At 48.8% G+C, this 20,122-nt stretch overlaps 1 protein-coding gene across 8 annotated transcripts in view; it reads left to right on the top strand.

Moving 5' to 3' along the window:
* MYLK (myosin light chain kinase) overlaps positions 1–20,122 on the top strand; it is a 270,323-nt gene that overhangs the window by 164,358 nt on the left and 85,843 nt on the right. For all 8 annotated transcript variants that reach the window (XM_029214527.1, XM_029214523.1, XM_029214524.1 and 5 more), the window contains 4 exons: positions 1,031–1,183; positions 16,096–16,233; positions 17,841–18,038; positions 18,747–18,996. In XM_029214527.1, the coding sequence (XP_029070360.1) occupies positions 1,031–1,183; positions 16,096–16,233; positions 17,841–18,038; positions 18,747–18,996 (739 nt within the window). The remainder of the gene's footprint in view (positions 1–1,030; positions 1,184–16,095; positions 16,234–17,840; positions 18,039–18,746; positions 18,997–20,122) is intronic.

Here is a 20,122-nt window from a genome sequence, read left to right as displayed (position 1 = left end):
GCCCTGTGGCTGACTTGGCAGTGCCTGTCATGGAGATGTGAAGTGTTGCTATGTGCAGAAGAAAACATTGGATTGCAGGGAGAGGACCTTTTTCTGCACTTTCTCCCTCTGCCACTGCCCACCCCCAGTTTTATGATGTGCAAACCAGAAGCCTGGGCTGACAAGGGAAGGAACTGACAGTTGCTTCGTATATGGTGAATGGAAACATTCCTGCTCTAAGGCCAGGATCTTCAGTAATGAGATTCTTTTTTTTTTTTCCTGGAAATGAAAGCTCACATCCTGGAATGATAAAATCCCGGGAACATATAGCATTAAAGAAACCACTGAATTTCACGCCACACACTTCTATCTCCATGCAGGACTTTATGTGACCTGAATAAAGGGCCCTCCATGCAAGGGACTCTTGGAAGAAAGGGCCAGAGTCGTTCTTTAGTTCCTTGTATTTATCTTTTCTGTGACTCCTAAAATGCATGTCACTGCAGTGTTAGGTTGAGGGTGCAGAATTGCTTCTGGTAAATACCTGCAATGGGAGAGGGAATCATTGATTCTGGAGACTCTAGAAGGAGCCGGGAGCCTCATGTGCAGTCTGGGTGAGGTCTGCTCTGCCTGAGGCTGGGCTATGGGCCAGATGACCCTGTCAGATTCTTTCCAGGCTCAGGACTCTGTGAAGTCTAGGATGTGGATTTGGGGACTGTTTATTTAAACAGAATGCACAGGACTCTGTCCCTTTCCTGCTTGCATTCTAAGTGCCTCCAGAATCTGCCCCCCAAGTCCTACCAGCCCCGGCCTTGCTCCTGCACACACACAATCACTCCCTCTCCTTTACCTCCCTAGCACCTGCCTCTTTTTCCCCTCCTTGAACCTCTGTCCAGTTGGCTGGGGGTGGTCCCGACACATCATTAGCCCTCAGTGGGGCCGAGCAGGTATGGGGAACATCGCTGTCATGACAACAGCTGCCCTGCTGAGGACAGGGCTCACACCCTGCCACTGGGTGCTCCCTGCCTGAGCCTTCCTGTGCTTCCCTCCACAGGGCAGCCCATCCAGTATGCTCACTCCACCTGCGAGGCTGGCGTGGCTGAGCTCCACATCCAGGATGCCCTCCCAGAGGACGATGGCACCTACACCTGTCTGGCCGAGAACACCTTGGGGCAGGTGTCCTGCAGCGCCCGGGTCACTGTCCATGGTAGGAGCCCCTGGGCACCTCTCTGGAAGCACCTTTCCTGCCAACACATCTGCTTTGGAGAAAGGGCACCTCACCTAAAGGCAGGTGGAGGCGATGGCCTCCAGGAGCTCACAGTGACCAGGGTCTGCCATGGGAAATGGACATGCAAGGCCAGTCCCCACCCCCTCACCCCACCAAGGCTGAGGGAAGATGCAGGGGAAAGAGGCAAAGACTCCCTTGGCTCAAGAAGCTTCCAGTCTGGTAGGCAGAAAACCGCACGCACTGAAAGACAAAGTATCCCTGGAGGACTTAGGCTCTCACAAATGACCCCTCACGCCCTGGGGGACACTGGGAGACACCGGGTAATGAGTGCCAGTATTGAGGCTTCCAGAGGGCCACTGTTTGTCCCCCTTTTCCTTCTGCCCTTGCTCCTCCCCAGCGCCCCAGGCTTGCTCTTATACCTCACCAGCCTGGTGTCCAGTAATCTGATTATTATGGTTGTCCCCCATTGATCAACACCAAGCGCTTAGTCCCAGGAAGTCCCTGGAGAGCCACAGACTCAAGACAGAGCTGTCTGGGCTGTGGTATCGGCAGGCATGGTGACAGTGCCAGGGAAGGACTTCTTGGGCCCCAGGTGTTCAGGTAAGCCTGACTCCCCAGCCCCAGCTGAGCCCGGGCCCCCAGCTCCCCCGGTGGCTGGGGCCCGGGTGCTTGGAACAGATGCACTGTGCCCTGCTTTTCCAGCAGCCTAGCAGGAGACATGCCTCCCCGCTCTGTTCCCGCAGGGCTCGGCCTCCTGGGGAGAGTCTCCCTGTATGTGGGCAGCAGCAGCCCAGGGGTGGGGGGCAGTGCTCTTCCTATCTTACATAGAAAGGTCTGAGGGTCTCAAGAAATCAATGTCACTTGCCTAAGCACCCCAAGGTTGTGAGCCACACTGGCCTTTTGAACCCAGATCACCAAAGCCACTGAAACTTCCTGCCCTTTTGCAGAGTGCAAGTCCCCTGGCCCCAGAGTGGGGCTGACCCTCGCCCCTGGGGCTGGCCATTGTCGCCCCTAGGGATAGAGGAATGGCACTGGTGCCCTGACTTGGCTGTGGCCTGGCTGCAGAGGCTCTCTCCAGCCTCTCTGAGTTCTCTGCGATTCCTGTGAAGTGCCCGTGTGCACTGGCCAGCCAGCCGGGGACTGGCCCTGCTTCTTCCGAGGAGGCCCTCCCACTCGGCCTGGGGGCTGTCCTCCTTGCCCCCAGGTCTGTGGGAGGGGCAGGTCCTGGCTGGTTGCCCATCTGAGCATGTTTCAAAGCAGAAACAGAGAGGTCCCCGGCAAGAACTCTGCCAGAGCCATGTGGATCTGCTCTGAGAGCAGCCCTGTGTGAGCGAGGGCCCCCTCCCAGTGTGGGGATGGACTGGCCTGTGAAGGCCAAACAGAGGCTCAGCTACCATAAATGGTGAAGGAGGCTGAGACGTGGCCGAGCTCAGGCTGCTGTGCTGGGCTGCCTGCACAGGGTCGGGGCAGGCTGAGCCTGGCACCGTGACAGCCCTGGCTCTGCTCCCAGGGTCCCCAGGAGGCTCCGGTCCACGTCCCGCACCAGCCTCAGCCGTGGAGTTTTTCTTTCTTTATTGGCAGCTTCTTTGGCTGCAGTCTCTGGGGCAGCTCAGGGGGAGGGAGACGACTGTGGTGGAGGCATTAGTCCCCTACTATGCCGACCACTGTCCTGGCCTCTCCCTCAGCTGCCCAGGCCTCCTGGCCTTTTTCTCCCATCCGTGTGGCCCCAGACCACGGCTGGAGCGTGGATTTGGAGCACCTGCCCAGGTGTGAGTCCTGAGCACGGCTTGCTAGCCCTGCCGCTGGGCTGCTGTTTCCTCTCCGGGCCTCACTTTCCTCTTCTGTGTGATGGGGACACTGAGAGTCACCCCAAGTACTGCGAGGATTACATTAACAAACACACTAATGATCTCCAAACATGGGACGTGCTCAGTAAGTGGGTGCCTTTATGACTGTCCAACGGAGTCCCGACCTTTAAACAGATGAACTCCCTTCAAAATGCAAGTCTGAGGAGCAGTCTTACCAAAGGATCAACTTTGCCACACTGGGTGGTTGTTTTTCTGTCTGTCTGTCTGGTCGTTTGGTTTTGGTCAAGGGAAGAGAGAATCAGAATCAGAGAAGGGAAGTGTAGGGCCACACACTAAAGCCATAGCCTGAGCATCCGTTCTGGGGGCTCTGGCCACGAGAGGGCGCCATTCGGCAATGGCTCTCCTTCCCCTGGTCTGGTTTCCAGGGAGGAGCAGGTTCCCGGGCAACTTTTGCTGGAGGAGAGCTCAGCAGATACTTTGTTGAAGGCCAGACATGGGTGCTCTTTCTCACCTCTTTAACCTTTCGCCAAGGTTTTGCAATCATCCAGAGATTGCTGGCTCAGCAATTTCTGGCAATCACTCTGACGTGATTTCTGCAGCCTCTTTTCCCTGCTTTCTCTGCCTTCTCTCCTCTGTAACCTCTTCCTCCCCAAATCTAACTCCCTCCCACAAATGTCACTTCCTCTGGGGTGAGTTCTCTTACCAGCTCTACCTCCCTTATGGTTGTGCTTTCTTATCAGCAAATCTCTACTGAGCACCTCCTTGGTGCCAGGCATCGTTCTGGGGAAGCGGCCATGAACAAGAGACAGGTTCTGTCTTCCTGCCGGTTGCATTCTGATGGAGAGATGGGCAATCATCCACACCTGGCTTAATCCAATACCGACAAGTGCTATTACGAAAATGAGAATAGAGAGGGGGGTGGAAGGAATCCTTTCTTAGTTAGGTGCTGGAGGAAACCTCTTGGGGAAGGTGACTTTTGAGCAGAGACTTCATGAACTGGAAAAAGAGTGCTCCAGGCAGGCGGCACAGCAAGTGCAAAGGCCCTGAGTTGGGAATCAAGTCAGCCTATTTAAGAGACAGTGAGTCTGGAGCAAAGGAAGTGGGGGGCCCAGTGGTAGAGACTGGGTTCAGAGAGAGGCAGGGCATGTGTTAGTGAATGAATGAAAGAGCAACGGCGGTGGGTGAGTCTGCCCGGCAGTGCAGGGGGTGTTCCCTCCACCTCCTCACATGTCCAGGGTCTCAGGGTTCATGGGAGTGCTCAGCAAACCCACACACTAGCTCTCAAAAGCCCCCCAACAAATATTCCTGCTTTCCTCCTCCCACACTAGGAAAAATGTCCCTAGTAGTTAACCAGACCGTGAAAGTCTTCCCTCCTGACCCAGATGGAGCCTAAAGGATGATTAATCTAAATTCCTGCAGAAGCCAGGAAGATCTGAAGGGGAGTGAATATTTCAGTGTATTTGCACTGAGTCATTGGTGTGGAGGCTTCCTTAGGCTAGAATATTTTAATTTATCTCCCCCTGGAGTATCTTTGTCAAGGCTAAAATTCTTAAGTGACTAGATTTGTTAACCTGCTAATAGTGCCCATTTAGACAGTGTCTCAGCCTAATGGTTTGTTTATTTAAGTGAAGACCTGCTGGGCTCTTAAAGGCACCTAAGGACGTAAAATGTGGGTAAGTTAAAAAAATTAAAAATAAAAAACCTGATTTCTAAAATAAAAAATGAAACTTAATAAAGCATATTTATTAGAGTATTTGTTTCGATAAAGAGCCTCTAAGGAAAGCAACAGGCACCAGGGAAGTCAGCCATTCACTAGGCAGTAAAAGCATCCGTAGAAGCCCAGCTGGTTTTCAGATTAGTGACAAGCTCACTGTGGGGCAGCTTTGAGTACTGACAGCCTCCTGCCATTAATTGGAGGATACTGGCAGGCACTTTGGACGTTGTATAATCTTTCCCTCTATGAGTTTAAAAACACTGAAAACATTAAAAAAAATTTTTTGAGATAACCCTTTTTTGTTAATTTTTATTGGAGTACTGTATAGTTGATTTACAATATTATGTTAGCTTCTGCTGTATAGCAAAGTGAATCAGTTATACATATACATATATCTACTCTTTTTTAGATTCTATTCCCATATAGGTCATTGTAGAGTATTAAGTAGAGTTCCCTGTGCTATACAGTAGGTCCTTATTAGTTATTTAGTTTATATATAGTAGTGTGTACATGTCAATCCCAATTTCCCAATTTATCCCTCCTCCCCCTCCTTTCCCCCTTGGTAACCATAAGTTTGTTTTCTACATCTGTGACTCTGTTTCTGTTTTGTAAATAGGTTCATTTGTACCATTTTTTTAAGATTCCACATAGATTGAAAACATTTTTAACACTTATGTCAGCTAAAGAGAAACTTATTGAGGGGAAAGGATATACATCAGTTTTACCTTGTCGTTTTTGTTTGTTTTTTAAGAACTTTAGTCCGCCTACAATATGTGTCCAAAGTCTTCTAAATTCTGTGAAGGCCAGCAAATCAATGTTAAATTATTTTATAACCAATATTTTAGTTTTATACAAGTTAATACATCAGAACTGGTGTTGTGCGCCATGTGGGCCCTTCTTGTCACAGAAGGACTTCCAAGTATTTGTTTGTTTCTGTGTCATGGATCTGGAGCCTTATTTTACTAATTGGACAATTAGAGCTACATCGTGGTCTACTTCTACAGCCATTGCAGGTCATCTCTAGCATTTATTTGCCCAGAGCTCTTGGTCAGGAATGCCATCCAGAATTACAGCTTTGTGTTCCTAATGGCAAAATGTGATGTGTGCTTTGACAGTGTGGTGGAGAGTATGGTTCCCAGACATGCCTCGGGAGGGAACGTCAGCTGGCTTGGATGGTTTACCTTTACATTTAGAGTTTGATTATAACTTCTAAGGCAGTAAGAAGGCTATGGTTGCAATGATTCCTGCCTCCCATCTGGCAACCCTATCATTACTGGTCAGAGATCCTTTTGGGGATGTCATTCGTCATTGTTTCCTTTCATTCTTTTTCTTGCCGCTTCTTTCCATTTGCTTTTTAGGTTCTGGAGAAATCAATGGGGAGAAGAAAAGCCAAAAGAGAGAGCAAGGCTATGGGGGGAAGGGTCTCTTTTTATGCCCAACGAAGTAGACCTTTTGCTGATGCTCCAAATAGGTTTATTTGGTTAAGAGACAGACTTTTGTTGGAAGAGAGCTCGCATCCGTCCCCGGGGAGGGATTTGCACCGTGCATAAATGCTCTGCAGATGGGGAGTGGCTGGGTGAAGGTAAGCTTCCTTGATGAGCCCTCTAGAGTCAACAGTCCTGGAACTTAGGGAAAGGAGGAAGCTAGACCATGATCCCTGGACCTTGCTGGATTTTGAGCACCAAATAAAGAAGAAGGGAGGATTGTGCTTCCAGAACAGCCTTTTGTTGGTAATTTACTTAATTTCCACAGTATAACAGGGTTTGGAGTGAATCGGATTTGCTGTTGGAATGGTATTTTGCATTTTTATGACTAAGCAAAATAGCTCAGGTTCAAAGCTTAAGGAAAATCTTCAGCAGATCGGAGATAAACGCAATCATTTTCCCTCCCCCTAACTATGCATCTTCAAAAGGTCCGTGTGGCTGCATACCTGAGAGGAGTGGGGGATGCTAGGAAGTAGGGGAGGGCCCTTCCATGTCCACCTTTATTTGGTGACAACCTGTGGGTCCAGGGACGCTGGTGTCAGAGCAGGGAAGATTCTGAGAGACCGGGCCTGAGGCTCTGACAGCAGGACTTAGTAAAAGCTGTGACAGGCAGTGGTCCCTCCCCAGGTGGGAAGCCCTGGGGAGTGATGCCAAAAATCTTGGCTCTCTGTGCATCAATGCCAAACGGAAATATGGAGACAGTTTCGGAGGAAAAGAAATAGAGAAGCTTTATTTGTTGCCAGGCAAAGAGTAGGCTAGCACCTCAAGAACTGTGCGCCCCACCCCCAGGAATCAGAAGAGGTCTTATAGGTGGAGCTCACAGTCTGGGGTAGGTGATAAGGATCAAAGTAATGAAGGTCTTGCATTTTTCGTCTTGGATTATTTCAAAACAGTCACAGCTGGTGTCAGGCAGCCTGGTAATTGCCTGCAGCAGCTCAGTCTGTTGTGTCTGAGTTACTGGCCCACACCTTTCTGAAATGCAGAATGCTACAAGGGGTGATTTGCTACAAGAGAGTTCAGGGAGTATAAACACCAGGTGCAGGATGTAATTCACACAGGATCAGAGAGTGTTAGGGGCAGGATGTAATTCACAGGGAATTAGGGCGTGAGAGGTGCAGGATGTAATTCACATAATGTCAGAGAGCCTTAGAGGTTAGCTTTTGAAGGACAAATCTAGTTACAGACACTACAGATTAGTAACAGTTAAAGTAAAACTAGGATCCATTAATTCTTTCAGGTCAGTTTATCTTTCTTCTCTCACCTGTTCACTGTTCCCTTTATTTTCCTTGTTATCAAGAGAGGAAAAACTTCATTTCTGTTTTTGTTACAACATGGCAAGGACCCAGGGACTTGTACACGGTTTCAGGAGCTCTTAAGACGGTAGGGTATTCTGTCTCTGTTCCATATTTGTGTCATCTGTTTAAACACTTGAAAGGTAACATTCTATAATTTTTTGTTTTAATCTGACACAAGTTTTGAGTGAGCTGGGAGCCTGCTAAGGGCCATTTTCAAGGCAAACTACTCAATGTGTATGCAAATTCAGATCCATAACCATGGGGGCGCTTTAGAGAGCAGCGTGTGGGCTAGTAAAAGTTGACAGGTGGAGAAAACTTCCAAGAGAAAATTTCTAAGGAGAAATTCAGAATTGTTTTTCTTGCTAAACCCATAGAAAGAGAGGAAGGACCCAGACGGGAAGAACAGGAGAATGACTGCAGTATAGAGGGAGACACTGCCGTCACACCAGCACTGGGACAAAGGCTGTAGGGGCTTCTTAATTTCAAGCCCAAGAGAAGCCAAAGCCCTCACTCGTGTCTCCAGGTTTGAGGAGCAGGGTTATACCGGTTATTGTATGCGAATTCATGAGAAAGGTAACAAATAGCACCTGTTGTGTGGGTACTTAACTTCCTCTAGATAAGAGCTTTTCAAAATCTAGTATTGGGTTAATACCAGTTCCTATAAGTGTTGAAACAAGACCACTATCAATTAGCTTTTCTAATGAGGAACATTGTTTTGATAGACAAAATCTAATCAGTTAGAAAACCTGGTGGGGTCTTATTTAATTCCCATAACAACTCCACTTTCCACTTTTGAATTAACTCTGCTTTACAGATGAAGAAAATCGATGCTCAGAGGTCAAGTCACAATAACCCAGCTAATAGGCAGCAGCTCTAGGCCTCCAGCTGCCTCAGCCCATCCGCCTTCTACTTTGCTGCTCTGGGACCCTGAGAAATCATTTGTTTGATACTTTTGCTTCCCCAGAGCAAGAATTTTATGCTTAAGTTCATGACTAGGAACTGTCTTCAAAAACAGTTTCTGATGAGTCAAAACAGGGCAATCATGGCCAAGGAGGGAAAATTCGGAGGGTCTGTAGGGTCAGAAAGCAGTGCTCCCCCCCATCTCTCTCCTTCCTTTTCCCTCAGTCCCTCTTCCATGTTCCTTCTTTCTCCCGCCCTCTCTTCTCTCCTCTCGCTCCTCTTTCCCTTCCTTAAGTCTTGCTACAGCTTAGTCTGTGTGGCATCATTTTTACTTGTCAATAAACTGCTTATAAGCATTCTTTTTTTTTTTAGTTTATCTATTTATTTTTGGCTACGTTGGGTCTTCATTGCTGTGCACGGGCTTTCTCTAGTTGTGGCGAGCAGAGGCTACTCTTCGTTGCAGTGCGGGGGCTTCTTGCGGTGGCTTCTCTTGTTGCGGAGCACGGGCTCTAGGCACGCGGGCTTCAGTAGCTGTGGCATGTGGGCTCTAGAGCGCAGGCTCAGTAGTTGTGGCGCATGGGCTTAGTTGCTCCGCGGCATGTGGGATCTTCCCGGACCGGGGCTCGAACCCGTGTCCCCTGCATTGGCAGACAATTCTTAACCACTGCACCACGAGGGAAGTCCCAGCATTCTTAATCTTAGTTCTTGTCTTTCCCACTGGAGGACAGGCCGGGTCCTTTTCCTTTCTCTCAAAATGGAACAGAGCCCCCAGTACCTGGCTGCTAAGTTTAACAGCAGAGTAAGTCAGTGAGTGAGTGGAGAGCCACTGGCCAATTGATCAAGTACCAGAGCAACAGATAAGTCCACTTCAGATCAGTAAATCGAGGAGGCTTGGCCCATCCTTTATTCCAGAAAGAAGGGCCCCTCTGGGGTTGGTCTCAGCAAAGCAGAGGAAGCACAAGTGTGGGGAAGCCCTGGGGTCTATCTAGTCTGGCCCCATTTGAGCTGGGTAGCAAGTCTGTCATAGGGTCCCAGGGACCCCTCCCTTGCTATTGGTGTGCCATGGCCAGTGCCTGCCTTCCCCAAATGAAGGAGGCTCAGGTTCCCTGAGGCTCCATGGCCACTGGGGCCCTCTCACCTCAGACCCTGGCCCGCCTTCCCCGCCTCAAACCAGGACTGTGCCAGGTGACAGCTAAAGCACAACCCTAGAAGAGACATCTCTAGGAGAATCGGCGACTCTGGGTGTGAGCACAGTGACAGAAAGCTCCCAGTGGAATCTAGGCAACTGGCCTTTGTTCTCAGGACAGGAAGGGAAGCATCTAGACCAGGACTCCGTTGGTCATGTCAGCTCTTAGGACAGACCAGCTTCCTTCTCTGAAGGAAGTATATAAAATCAGGGCATGAACATGACTTGACAAATTAAGTAGACTTAATTTCAATACTATAATAAGAGGGACCAATTCAAATTCTCACAATTTGTTTCATACCCACGAAGACCACTTCAAGGGCATTTACGATCTCTCAAAACTGATCCGTTTTGTGCAAGTAAACCATGTTTCTTTTAAAAGACTCGTGCACTTGCCCAGGCTCGAGGATATTAAAACCTAGCACATAAAGCCCGTTACTAGAGGTAGAAATACAGGCAATATACTCTTACGGCAGCAACCATCAATTACAGTTAAGAATTTTTCTGTAACAACCAAATGGATAATCAAATATTGCAACAACTCAAGTATTACTGAGCAAAGTGCATTTCTACCGTATTCAGTGTTGCTCTTCAGTTTTCTAACTTAAAACAGCCTATGATAACTGGCAGCAAAGGTCTTTGCAATAGACTGCCTCTGCTTGAGAACTTATGATGTAATATTGCATGCTGCATTTAATATACTATCTAAACATTAAAGATACTCCTAAAATATTTGTTGGTAGACTATGATTAAGACATTACACTACAAAAAAACCTTATGCAGAAGGAAATCCTAACTGACATGCTTCTGCTTTAAATACTGTGAAAACTTTACAGCAGAATGAATTTTCACAGTGGTTAGGTCAAATGCAGTTACCTCATAGCCACAGTATGTTTTCCACAATTTAAGGCTTTGGCTGGTTCCTTTATAGTCAGCTTCTTCTGATTCTTCTTCATCAGCAGTTTCTAGCCAGGTTAGCCACTGATTCACCTGGAACAAAGCCTTGCCTTTCCCTGGAAACTCTTGGGTTCTATCTTCTTTCCAAGCCAAGAAAGCTTCTTCTTCAATAATCTCCATGTCATAGAAGTGAACAAAAAAGAGGAGTAACATGCCTTTCGGGAAGTTGCTATCGTAGCAGTGCACCTGAAGAGCAGAGAGGGCACTAACTTGTAGATCAGCGTGATCATGAAGGAATTTCTGCATTACTGGCTTGAAGGAAAGAAGCAGTTGTTTTTCGGAAGGAGCAGAAGAAGAATCTGTTTCATCACTGGGTGGGTTTACTTCACTAGAAATGTACTATAAGAAGCTAGTCATTAAGATGTGCACAAATCCTTTCTCTACATGAAGTTTGGGAGAGATGTTATCTTTAATCCACTTATATATGGTTTGAGGGGATGGATTCAACTTTATTTGCTTTAACAGTTCCTTCTCCAATTTGAGCCTCAGCTCTTTCTGCTGTAAAATGAGGGCATAATCTTCCCTACTTCAGGGGGTGTTGAGGATAAACTGAGAGCTGCAGACATCCTTTAGAATCCTTTAGAATGGTGAGGTGCTAAACTTTGTAAGGAATTATTATAATGTTATCTCAATGGAAGCTGAGACCTTTCAGATCTCTGCCTGATTAAATGTGAATGTCCAGATTTGGGAGACTTTTCTCATCGTAGTTATTGTCAGGTTGAGTTTGCTCAACCAAAAACAGTCAGTTGGGTTAGGAAAAGCACAGAACGTTTATTCCTGTAGTTACTATGTGTCAGATATTCTTGCAGCCGTTTTATGGGAGTTATTTCTTTGAATCATCTGAAAACCCTGCAGTATTTGTCATGCATTACACTGACGATGTGTGCATTACCCTTATCACTGTTGCATGATTGTCAGTAACCAATGATAACTGTAGTGTTCTTATCCGTTTAGAGGAGAGAACACTGAGACTTAGGATGGGGAACTTGCTTCAGATCACGCAGCTCAGGCTGTGAGTTCACAGCACCTGTCTCCATCTGTCTCTTCTTGTTTTATCTAAGTCCACACAAGAGTGAGCATAAACTGATACGTGGTCAGTCAGCCACAGATGAGCGAGAAGAAGTTGTGTGTGGCTTTGGAATTAAATGACATACACACGCCTTGCCCTTTTCCCCGGCTTTCCCTGCTCTGCGTTAGCTTTCTGCCTTGTCAAGGATCAAGAATGGGGGTCAGCATAGGACATTTGCCCTCATGGGGAGTTCAGCATGGGCATCACGGGAGGTGGCTGGCTCCCTTGGAAGAGACAACCTCCAGAACACCTTGGCCTTGCAGTCAGGAGACCTGGGGTGAGCTCTAGGTCTGCCTGTCACAGGCTCTGGGACCTTGGGCAACTCCCTTCACCTGAGCACGTCCTGGCCTCACTACCAGTAAAGTGGGGCGGTGGGGTTAGGACTGGGGTTTCAGGATTCAAGTTAGGGATGCTTCTCTCAGGTCACCTAGAGGAAGCTGCTTGTCTCAAAACTGACATCCTTGTTGGCTCCTGGACCCCAGAGCAGAGTATAGTTGTAGGGGGTTGGTTTTCTCACTCTGTGAAGATTCTGGGGAGGTTGAATGCTGGGGATGACTCAGCCACCCACTAGCCCGATTCACCGTAGCTCTAGTCCCATGTGACCCTGAACGGCAGGTCTGAGAATAGGTTCATTCTGCACGTTTCCTCCCAGTCACTTCCCCCTTCTCTCCTTACAGTGGGGCTTTGGGGGGGGGGCAAGAACAGGGTCAGAGGCGATCGGTGACATTGGAACTAAATGCCTACCAGGGGCAGTTCCCACAGATTCAGGCACTCTCTCTCGTCTCTCTCTGAGGGAATGCAGTGAAATTTTGTTCTCAAATTGCTTTAGATTTACTTTAGATATATCCATGATATTTTTAAGCAACACATTTGTATTCCTAACAGTATTTCCCTTAGGTTACATCAAAATGAGTCTGTAATCCTGGGGTGAGGGTCCAGGCTCTGTTTGTTCTTCTTTCGCTGGTAAACCCACCAGCTAATTGCGCCCAAGCGGGGAGGTGTGAGTCAGCTCTCGTGCCAGCCTCACACACTTGCGACTATTGATGCTGGATGGCCGGACAAAGTATTTTCACAGATTATCTCTTTCAAACCCCCAGGTCCTGTGATGATACTATTATTACCCTAAATACAGACGAAGAAGTCGAGCTTCTGAGAGAGGCAGTGACTTGCCCAAGACCAGGACCCAGCTTCAGATCCTACATTTCAGTGACTTTCAGAGAACCAGTGAGCTGCCACCTGGGAGTCAGTGCCCAGGCCAGTCTCTCAGGACAGGGAGCTATAGATAGGCATTTAGTCCCCACTGGCCGAGACCCGTAGGGTGGCCTGGTTTTGCCAAAGCCCCAGGCCAGAAAACTGGGCAGTAGAAAGACCCAGGAGACGGTGGGGGTCAAAGAGGAGCTGCACTGGCTTGAAGGAAAGGGAGCTGGAGTTTTTGATGTTTCCACAGCACCTAGGAATAAGAGCCCGTCTGCAGGGAGCTCTGCGAAGCTGGGGACTCTGGCTGAGACAGCAGAGAGGCAGGAACAGGGAGGGCCCTGGACAGGCAAAAACATTTTGTCCTCGAGCCTTCTCAGTCTGTGCAAGACAGGAAATTCCTCAACTCTCCTGAGGCAGCCTGCTTCCCTGGCTACTGCCACTCAGTCAGAGAAAGGAGATCTCTGCATTTCCAATATTGGGCCCCCGGAGCCCACTCCCGGGGCCTTCTAACAAGGCCAAGGCTGCCAGGCTGCCCCCTGTCAAAGGCAGTGATGCCAGGGGCTGAGACAGGATGACTCTGAGAGCCCATCCTCTGGTCATAGGCCCTGTCTTCCCTTGCACTCTGGCTCCACTCCCTTCACACGGCACGGGGAAATTGTCCTCCTACCTACCTGGTCTCCCCAGCCTCTCTCACCCTCATTCACAGAAGCCGTGCTGGGTGTGCTCTGCAGTGCACCATATTTTGTTCTTCAGTGCCAGCAGATAAAAATCAAGTGGCCAGTTTGGAGTTAGGCCTTTCCCAGGTATGGAAAGCACCCTGGAAATGTGTCCTCATGGCTGCAGGCTTCCAGGAGAAGGTCTGGTACGTGTGGCCCTGTGCTAAAAAGAACTCAAAATACCACAGTCCCTCTTCCCCCAAACTTAGAGTTTAACTTAGAGATACCATAGCCTTCTTGGTCCCTACCCCTGCCCCCCTCCCCCAAAGACAAAAATAAGAAGGCTAACAAAGAGTTATTGAAGGTCAAAGCCACCTGGCTCACAGGACGAAGGGCAGGATCAGAGACGGGGCAGCTGGGAGCTTGCCCTGCACGAGGGCCATCCTGTGTGGGAAAGAGACACCAGCCCAACCTAACCTTACGGCTCCTTCCCCTGTGCGGCTCACACGAGGCAGGTCAGAGCCCGGCGCAGGGAGGACTCTAAGAATAATGGAAAGCCTATTTGTTAACCCATCTCCCCAGCGAATGGAGTGGGAGTGAGTAGGCCAGCCCTGAACCCAGAGAGCTGTTCTAGTTTTTGTCTTTGTCTAGCCGGTGCACTCCTTCCCCCTCCCAGAGAGAGATTCCGCCACCACCACCCCCTCCCCGTTTTGGTTGTACAACAAACTGTATATATTTATGGTGTTTAATTTGAAGGCTTCACCCATGAAACCTTCACCACAATTTTTAAAAATGAACATCTCCATCACCCCCAAATGCTTCCTTGTTTCCCTTTACAATCCTTCCCCACAACGCCTGCCCCAAGCAACCTTTCTGTCACTATATTTTGCATTTTCTAGAATTTTATGTAAATGGAATCATCCATTAGGTACTCTTTCTTCGCCTGGCTTCTTTCATGCAGTGTAATTTTTGTGAGATTTGTCCCTGTCGTAGTGTCTCTCATTAGTGCTGAGCAGTATTCCATTGTACGGATATATCATAATTTGTTTATTCATTCACTTGTTGATGGAATATTTGAGTTGTTTCCAGTTTGGGGCCGTTAGGAATAAAACCGCTATGAATGTTTGTGTGCAACTCTTTGTATGGATATATGCTTTCATTTCTCTTGTGTAAACACCCAGGAGTAGAATGAATGGCTCATATGCTAAATGTATGTTTAACTTTTTAAGAAACTGCCAAACTGTTTTTTTGGGGGTTTTTTTGCGGTACGCGGGCCTCTCACTGCTGTGGCCTCTCCCGTTGCGGAGCACAGGCTCCGGACACGCAGGCTCAGCGGCCATGGCTCACGGGCCCAGCCACTCCGCAGCATGTGGGATCTTCCCGGACCAGGGCACGAACCCGTGTCCCCTGCATCGGCAGGCAGACTCTCAACCACTGCGCCACCAGGGAAGCCCGCCAAACTGCTTTTAAAAGGCTCTGTACTATTTTACACTCGCACCAGCAGTGTAGGAGAGTTCTAGTTGCCCCACATCCTTGCCAGACCCCAGTACTTAGGTTGATCAGTCTTTAATTTTAGTTATTCTAATTATGTAGCATCTTTGACTTTCCTGAGGTGCTTAAAATCTCAGGAGATGGTAAAGGAGCATCATGCAGTCATAGAAAACAATGAGGAAGCTCTCCAGTTCTGTTTTATGAGAAACATCAAGATATAGAGTCAGCCCTCATGGGCTCTGCATCTGCGGATTCAACTAACCACATATCAAAAATATTCGAGAAAAAGAATTCCAGAAAGTTTCAAAAAGGGAAACTTGAATTTGCCGCACTGGCAACTCTTTACATAGCATTTACATTGTATTAGGTATTATAAGTAATCTAGAGATGATTTAAAGTGTACAGGAGGATTTTAGGTTTTGTGCATTTTATATAAGGGACTGGAGCATCTGCAGATTTTGGTGTCTGCAAGGGGCCCTGGTACCAGTACCCTGCAGATACTGAAGCATAGCCGTATTGTTAGATGAAAAAGCAAGATGCCAATCACTGTGTATAGTGTGCTATCATTTTTTTTAAGAGAAGAAAAATTAAAGAGTATACCGATATGCTATTGTGCGTTATACGCATGGACCATCTTTGGCAAGGTGAACAAGGAACTGAAAATCGGTTGCCTCTGGGGAGAGACATTTGGCCAGAGGACAGGGGTTGAAGGGAGACTGTACACATACCCTTTGTACCTTTTGAATTTTATGTTATATGAATGTATCACTTATTCAAAAGAGTAAATACAATTTAAGGGGAAAAAAAGTCTCATAAGATGCCAAGTTTTGGCTCCGCCACTCCCAGCCTCCATCCCCTGGAAGTGCTCCTGGGGAGCCAGAGCCTAGGTTGGACATGGCCTTACAGAGGCCTCATCCTTTCCTGCTGTGAGGCAAGAGCACTGTCGTACCACACAGGGAAATGGGCACGCCTTGTTCCTAGGCATCTCCAGGGCCTCCTGAGCTCCTTATCTGGCAGCGGTCAGTTTCTGGTGGGAACTTGAGCCCCAACACATTCATGTGCTGAGTGCTCATTTCGTCTGTGTCTGCGGAATGAATGAGTGACTGTTCACCCCACATTCTTTTGCCACGCAGAAAAGAAGAGTGACGAGAAGAGTGAGTACCTCCTGCCCACGGCCTCCAGCAAGCCCGTTGCACCCCTCTTCCTGCAAGGCCTCTCTGATCTCAGAGTCATGGATGGGAGCCAGGTCACCATGACAGTCCAGGTGTCAGGTCTGTCCCTGCATCTCTGTCCCCGGGGTATACGTGAAAACGGGCATGGTTGCAACATGGGCTTTGCTTCCCGACATCCCGCTCAGATCACTGTCTACCAGAAAGGCAGCCTGGGACTGTCAGTCAGTGGGCCCAAAGAAGTGGAGCCTCTTGGTCCCTCTCTTCTGCTATCTCTGGGCTGGATTTTCTGGATTCGAGGTTAAGTGGTCCAGGGAAAAAGATGGCCATGCTAGAGAGGTGAGGGATTAACTGAGAACATAGTATGGCCAATGTAGCTGGAAGATTGTGAACACAGGTCCAAAACCAGATGATGTGAGAACTTTCTAACCCTTGGAAGGTAAGTCTCAGTTGCTCTATTCAAATGTTAGGGTGAGAAGATAGAACAGGGGTCCTTCTCAAATGGATGGGGTGACACGAGTGTGGGATGAACAGCCCAGTGAGAGATTTTACTGTTTTTGCTAGAAGCCGGCAAGCGAAGCCTGTGGAATATCCTGGGACAGACTTACTGACGCAGGCTCATGCTGGCCTCTGATCAGTCCCGCGACAGCCTGGAGGTCCTTTCTGGTTTTTCAGTTCCTTTTGAGTTGTAGAAGCGATAAAGATGAGTTGGGAGAGAATCCATGGGCTCACCCTTTTAGGGATCCTAGGATGAACTCCCTGCTCCCTGCTGAAGGCAGTCCCGGGACAATGCAGGCAGAGGCTGGGTCCCCTCCCCTGCACATACTCCTCGAGTTGATAGAAATCAGAGGTACCCTGCACCTGGCCTCCAGACACATGCTGGCTACCCCATCAGAGACAGATGATGGTCTCCTCTGTCCTTGAAAGGGCTTGATACCACACAGCCTCCCTCAGCAGCCGTTCCCGGGGACTTGCTCCCCTGGAAGCAGAGTGCAATGGCTCAGCTCTTTCTGCAGAGGAAACCCTCACAGGTGGCCATTGTTTTATGCCCAAACAAATGGCTAGAAGCTACCTGGGGAAGTAGACTAGTAAAAGTGAAAATGCTCTCCACCATGAGCTGGGTTTAGAAAGCCTGGTACCCATCGGGAAAGCCTGGTACCCATCTTCACCCTTGGACAACATTTGTATGGTAGCAAAATGAAGCGCTAAGGGAGCTTTCCCTTGGTGAAAACTGACAAGGGAGTTTCTGTGAAGTCCCCATGGCGTTGCCTGGGCATGTACACAAGGTGTGAGGTGTGCACAGCAGGAAACAGTGTGGAACCCACTGATCCAGCTACCACTCAGCATTATCAAGCAGTTTGAATTCTAATTTTAAAAACCATTCTTCTAGGTTTCCTCTTTTATCTCTGAGGTAATATTTTTCACTTCTGGATTCTTTCTGGTTTCCCCAAATCTGTTGTTAAGTAATTACAATGAACATGCACTGAGTACTTTCTTTGTGCCAGATGCTATTCTAGTCATCGTTTCTGTGGGCTGCTAAGGTATTAATTTATTTAATCCTCCCAGTGAACCTTTGAGATAGATAGGGTTAGAATATGTTATGGATGGGAAAACGTATGCAATACAACGTCATAGTATTAAGTAGAGTTGCTGCACAGCCCAGGGAAGCACCTCCCTGACGAGCTCCCCTGCCTCTCCTCCCCGTTCAGGGAACCCACCCCCTGAGGTCATCTGGCTTCACAACGGGAATGAGATCCAGGAGTCAGAGGACTTCCACTTTGAACAGAGAGGCACTCAGCACAGCCTTTGTATCCAGGAAGTGTTCCCGGAGGACACGGGCACTTACACCTGTGAAGCCTGGAACAGCGCAGGAGAGGTCCGCACCCAGGCCATGCTCACAGTGCAAGGTGAGGCTGACCCGCTGACCAGCGGCGGGCAGGGGCAGGGGCAGGGGCAGGGAGGCTTTGCTGCCATGGTCTCTCCAAAGGTGATTTGGAGGCGAGAAAAGCATGTGAGTCTACTTTGTCCCCACCACGGACCCCACGCTCCCTTGGTCCCATCCCAGCCCCAGTGGCAGCTCCCCATCCTACATCTGAGGCTGTGGCTGAGTGGGGCCACCCTTCCCTACCTTCTGAAGCTCCTGCCCTCTCTGGGGTACTGGTGTCAAGCTGTGGAGAGTGCTGGGAGAGATATCTCCTAACACACTAACACTTTGGCAGTGACAGATGAGTTACGGCCTATGATGGTCCTAGCCTTTAGAGAACCCATATTTAAGAGGAGAGACAAATTAAGCACGCATGAAGCAAGTGACAGCCCTTAATCATACACATGTCATGCAGATCATTGGCACCTATGCCAGTGCCCCTGTACCTTCTGGACAACCTCCCCATGATTTGGATATACTAATTCATGTTAATATTATCCTGTGAGTAGTAACCAAGACAGATTTGCCATGAGAAGGATGTGCTCTACCTGTATGTTCAATAAAAGTGATTTCTGGACAAGCTGTTCTTTGGGTAACACTCTGTCTTCCGACCTTCACTGCCATGGAGAGTTGAGTGAATGCTCTCTGCTGAAAGGCCTCCCTCTCTAACTCGATCCTTTGCTAACTTCAGAGCCTCAGGACGGCACCCAGCCCTGGTTCATCAGCAAGCCCCGCTCCGTGACAGCCTGCCTGGGCCAGAGTGTCCTCATCTCCTGTGCCATAGCTGGGGACCCCTTCCCCACTGTGCACTGGCTCCGGGACGGCAAAGCCCTCTCCAGAGACACTGGCCACTTCGAGGTGCTACAGAATGAGGACGTGTTCACCCTGGTCCTAAAGAACGTGCAGCCCTGGCATGCCGGCCAGTATGAGATCCTGCTCAAGTGAGTCTGCATGACCTGCCAACCTCCTTTAACCCCTACCCCCCAAATTCCTACCTCCCGGCAAAGTCCCTACCTGGGACTGGGAAGCCAGAGGAATCACAGAGTAACGTGGGGTTGGGCTTCAAGGTAAAGAAAGTGCAGGCTTGGTGCTGCTGCTTTTGTTTCTTCCACTTCAGTACAACAGAGGTTCACTGAGAGCCTTCTCCTCTGAGCTCCGTTCCCCAGAGTCCTCTGTCTTATTACATCCTGACTTTTGTTCCCCCATTATTTGGTATATGAAGACTGTGAAGGAGGGAAGATGGATTCAAATTGGAGAAGCAGCAGGATAGAAGGAATGTGTTCATTATCTATTGCAGAGTAACAAATTACCCCCATACATAGCAGCCTCAGACAACAAACAGTTGCACTCTCATAGTTTGTATGGGTCAGGAAGTTGAAGCTGCTTAGCTGGGTGAGCCTGGGCTCAGGGCTTTGCGTGAGGTTTCAGTGGAGATGTCAGCAGGGCTGCTGTCTCTGAAGGCTCGACTGAGGCTAAAGGGTCCACATCTATGACGGCTCACTCACGGGGCTGTTGGCAGGAGGCCTCAGCTCCTGGCTGTGTGGGCCTCTCCCTAGGGCTGCTTGAGTGTCTTCATGACGTGGCAGCTGGCTTCCCCAGAGTTGGTGGTCCAAGAGAGAGAACTAGTTGGAACTTGCAGTGTCTCGTATGACCTATCCTTGGAAGTCACACACCATTACTCCTGCTACACTCTGCAAGAAGTGAGTCGCTAAGTACAACCCATACTCCAGTGGCGGGGAATTAAGTCCCACCTCTTGGAGAAAGGAGTGTCAAAGAATTTGTAGACATTTAAAACCACTGCAGGGACGTTCACTCTCCCCATTCCTTCTTCCTCCCTTTCAAGGTCTTTCTAGGGAACATGGGAAGGTAAGCTCCATGAAGGCACACTGCCGTGTTCCCAGTGCCTAGAACAGTATCTGCCCGTAGTCAGCATTTGGTAACTATTTGTTACATGAATGTGATCCAGAAATGTTCTTCTACCTTTAAAATGTTCTAACTCTTAAAATTCCATGCCAACCCTGGGTTGACAGAGACAGAACGCCAGCCCCTAGGGTTGGTATGAGCATT

This window comes from Monodon monoceros, unplaced genomic scaffold, assembly GCF_005190385.1.
Source record: "Monodon monoceros isolate NGI ecotype Baffin Bay Population unplaced genomic scaffold, NGI_Narwhal_1 Super_Scaffold_11, whole genome shotgun sequence".
NCBI lineage: Eukaryota > Metazoa > Chordata > Mammalia > Artiodactyla > Monodontidae > Monodon > Monodon monoceros.
The sequence above is the reverse complement of the archived record's forward strand: the minus strand, read 5'-3'. Positions and strand labels throughout refer to the sequence as shown.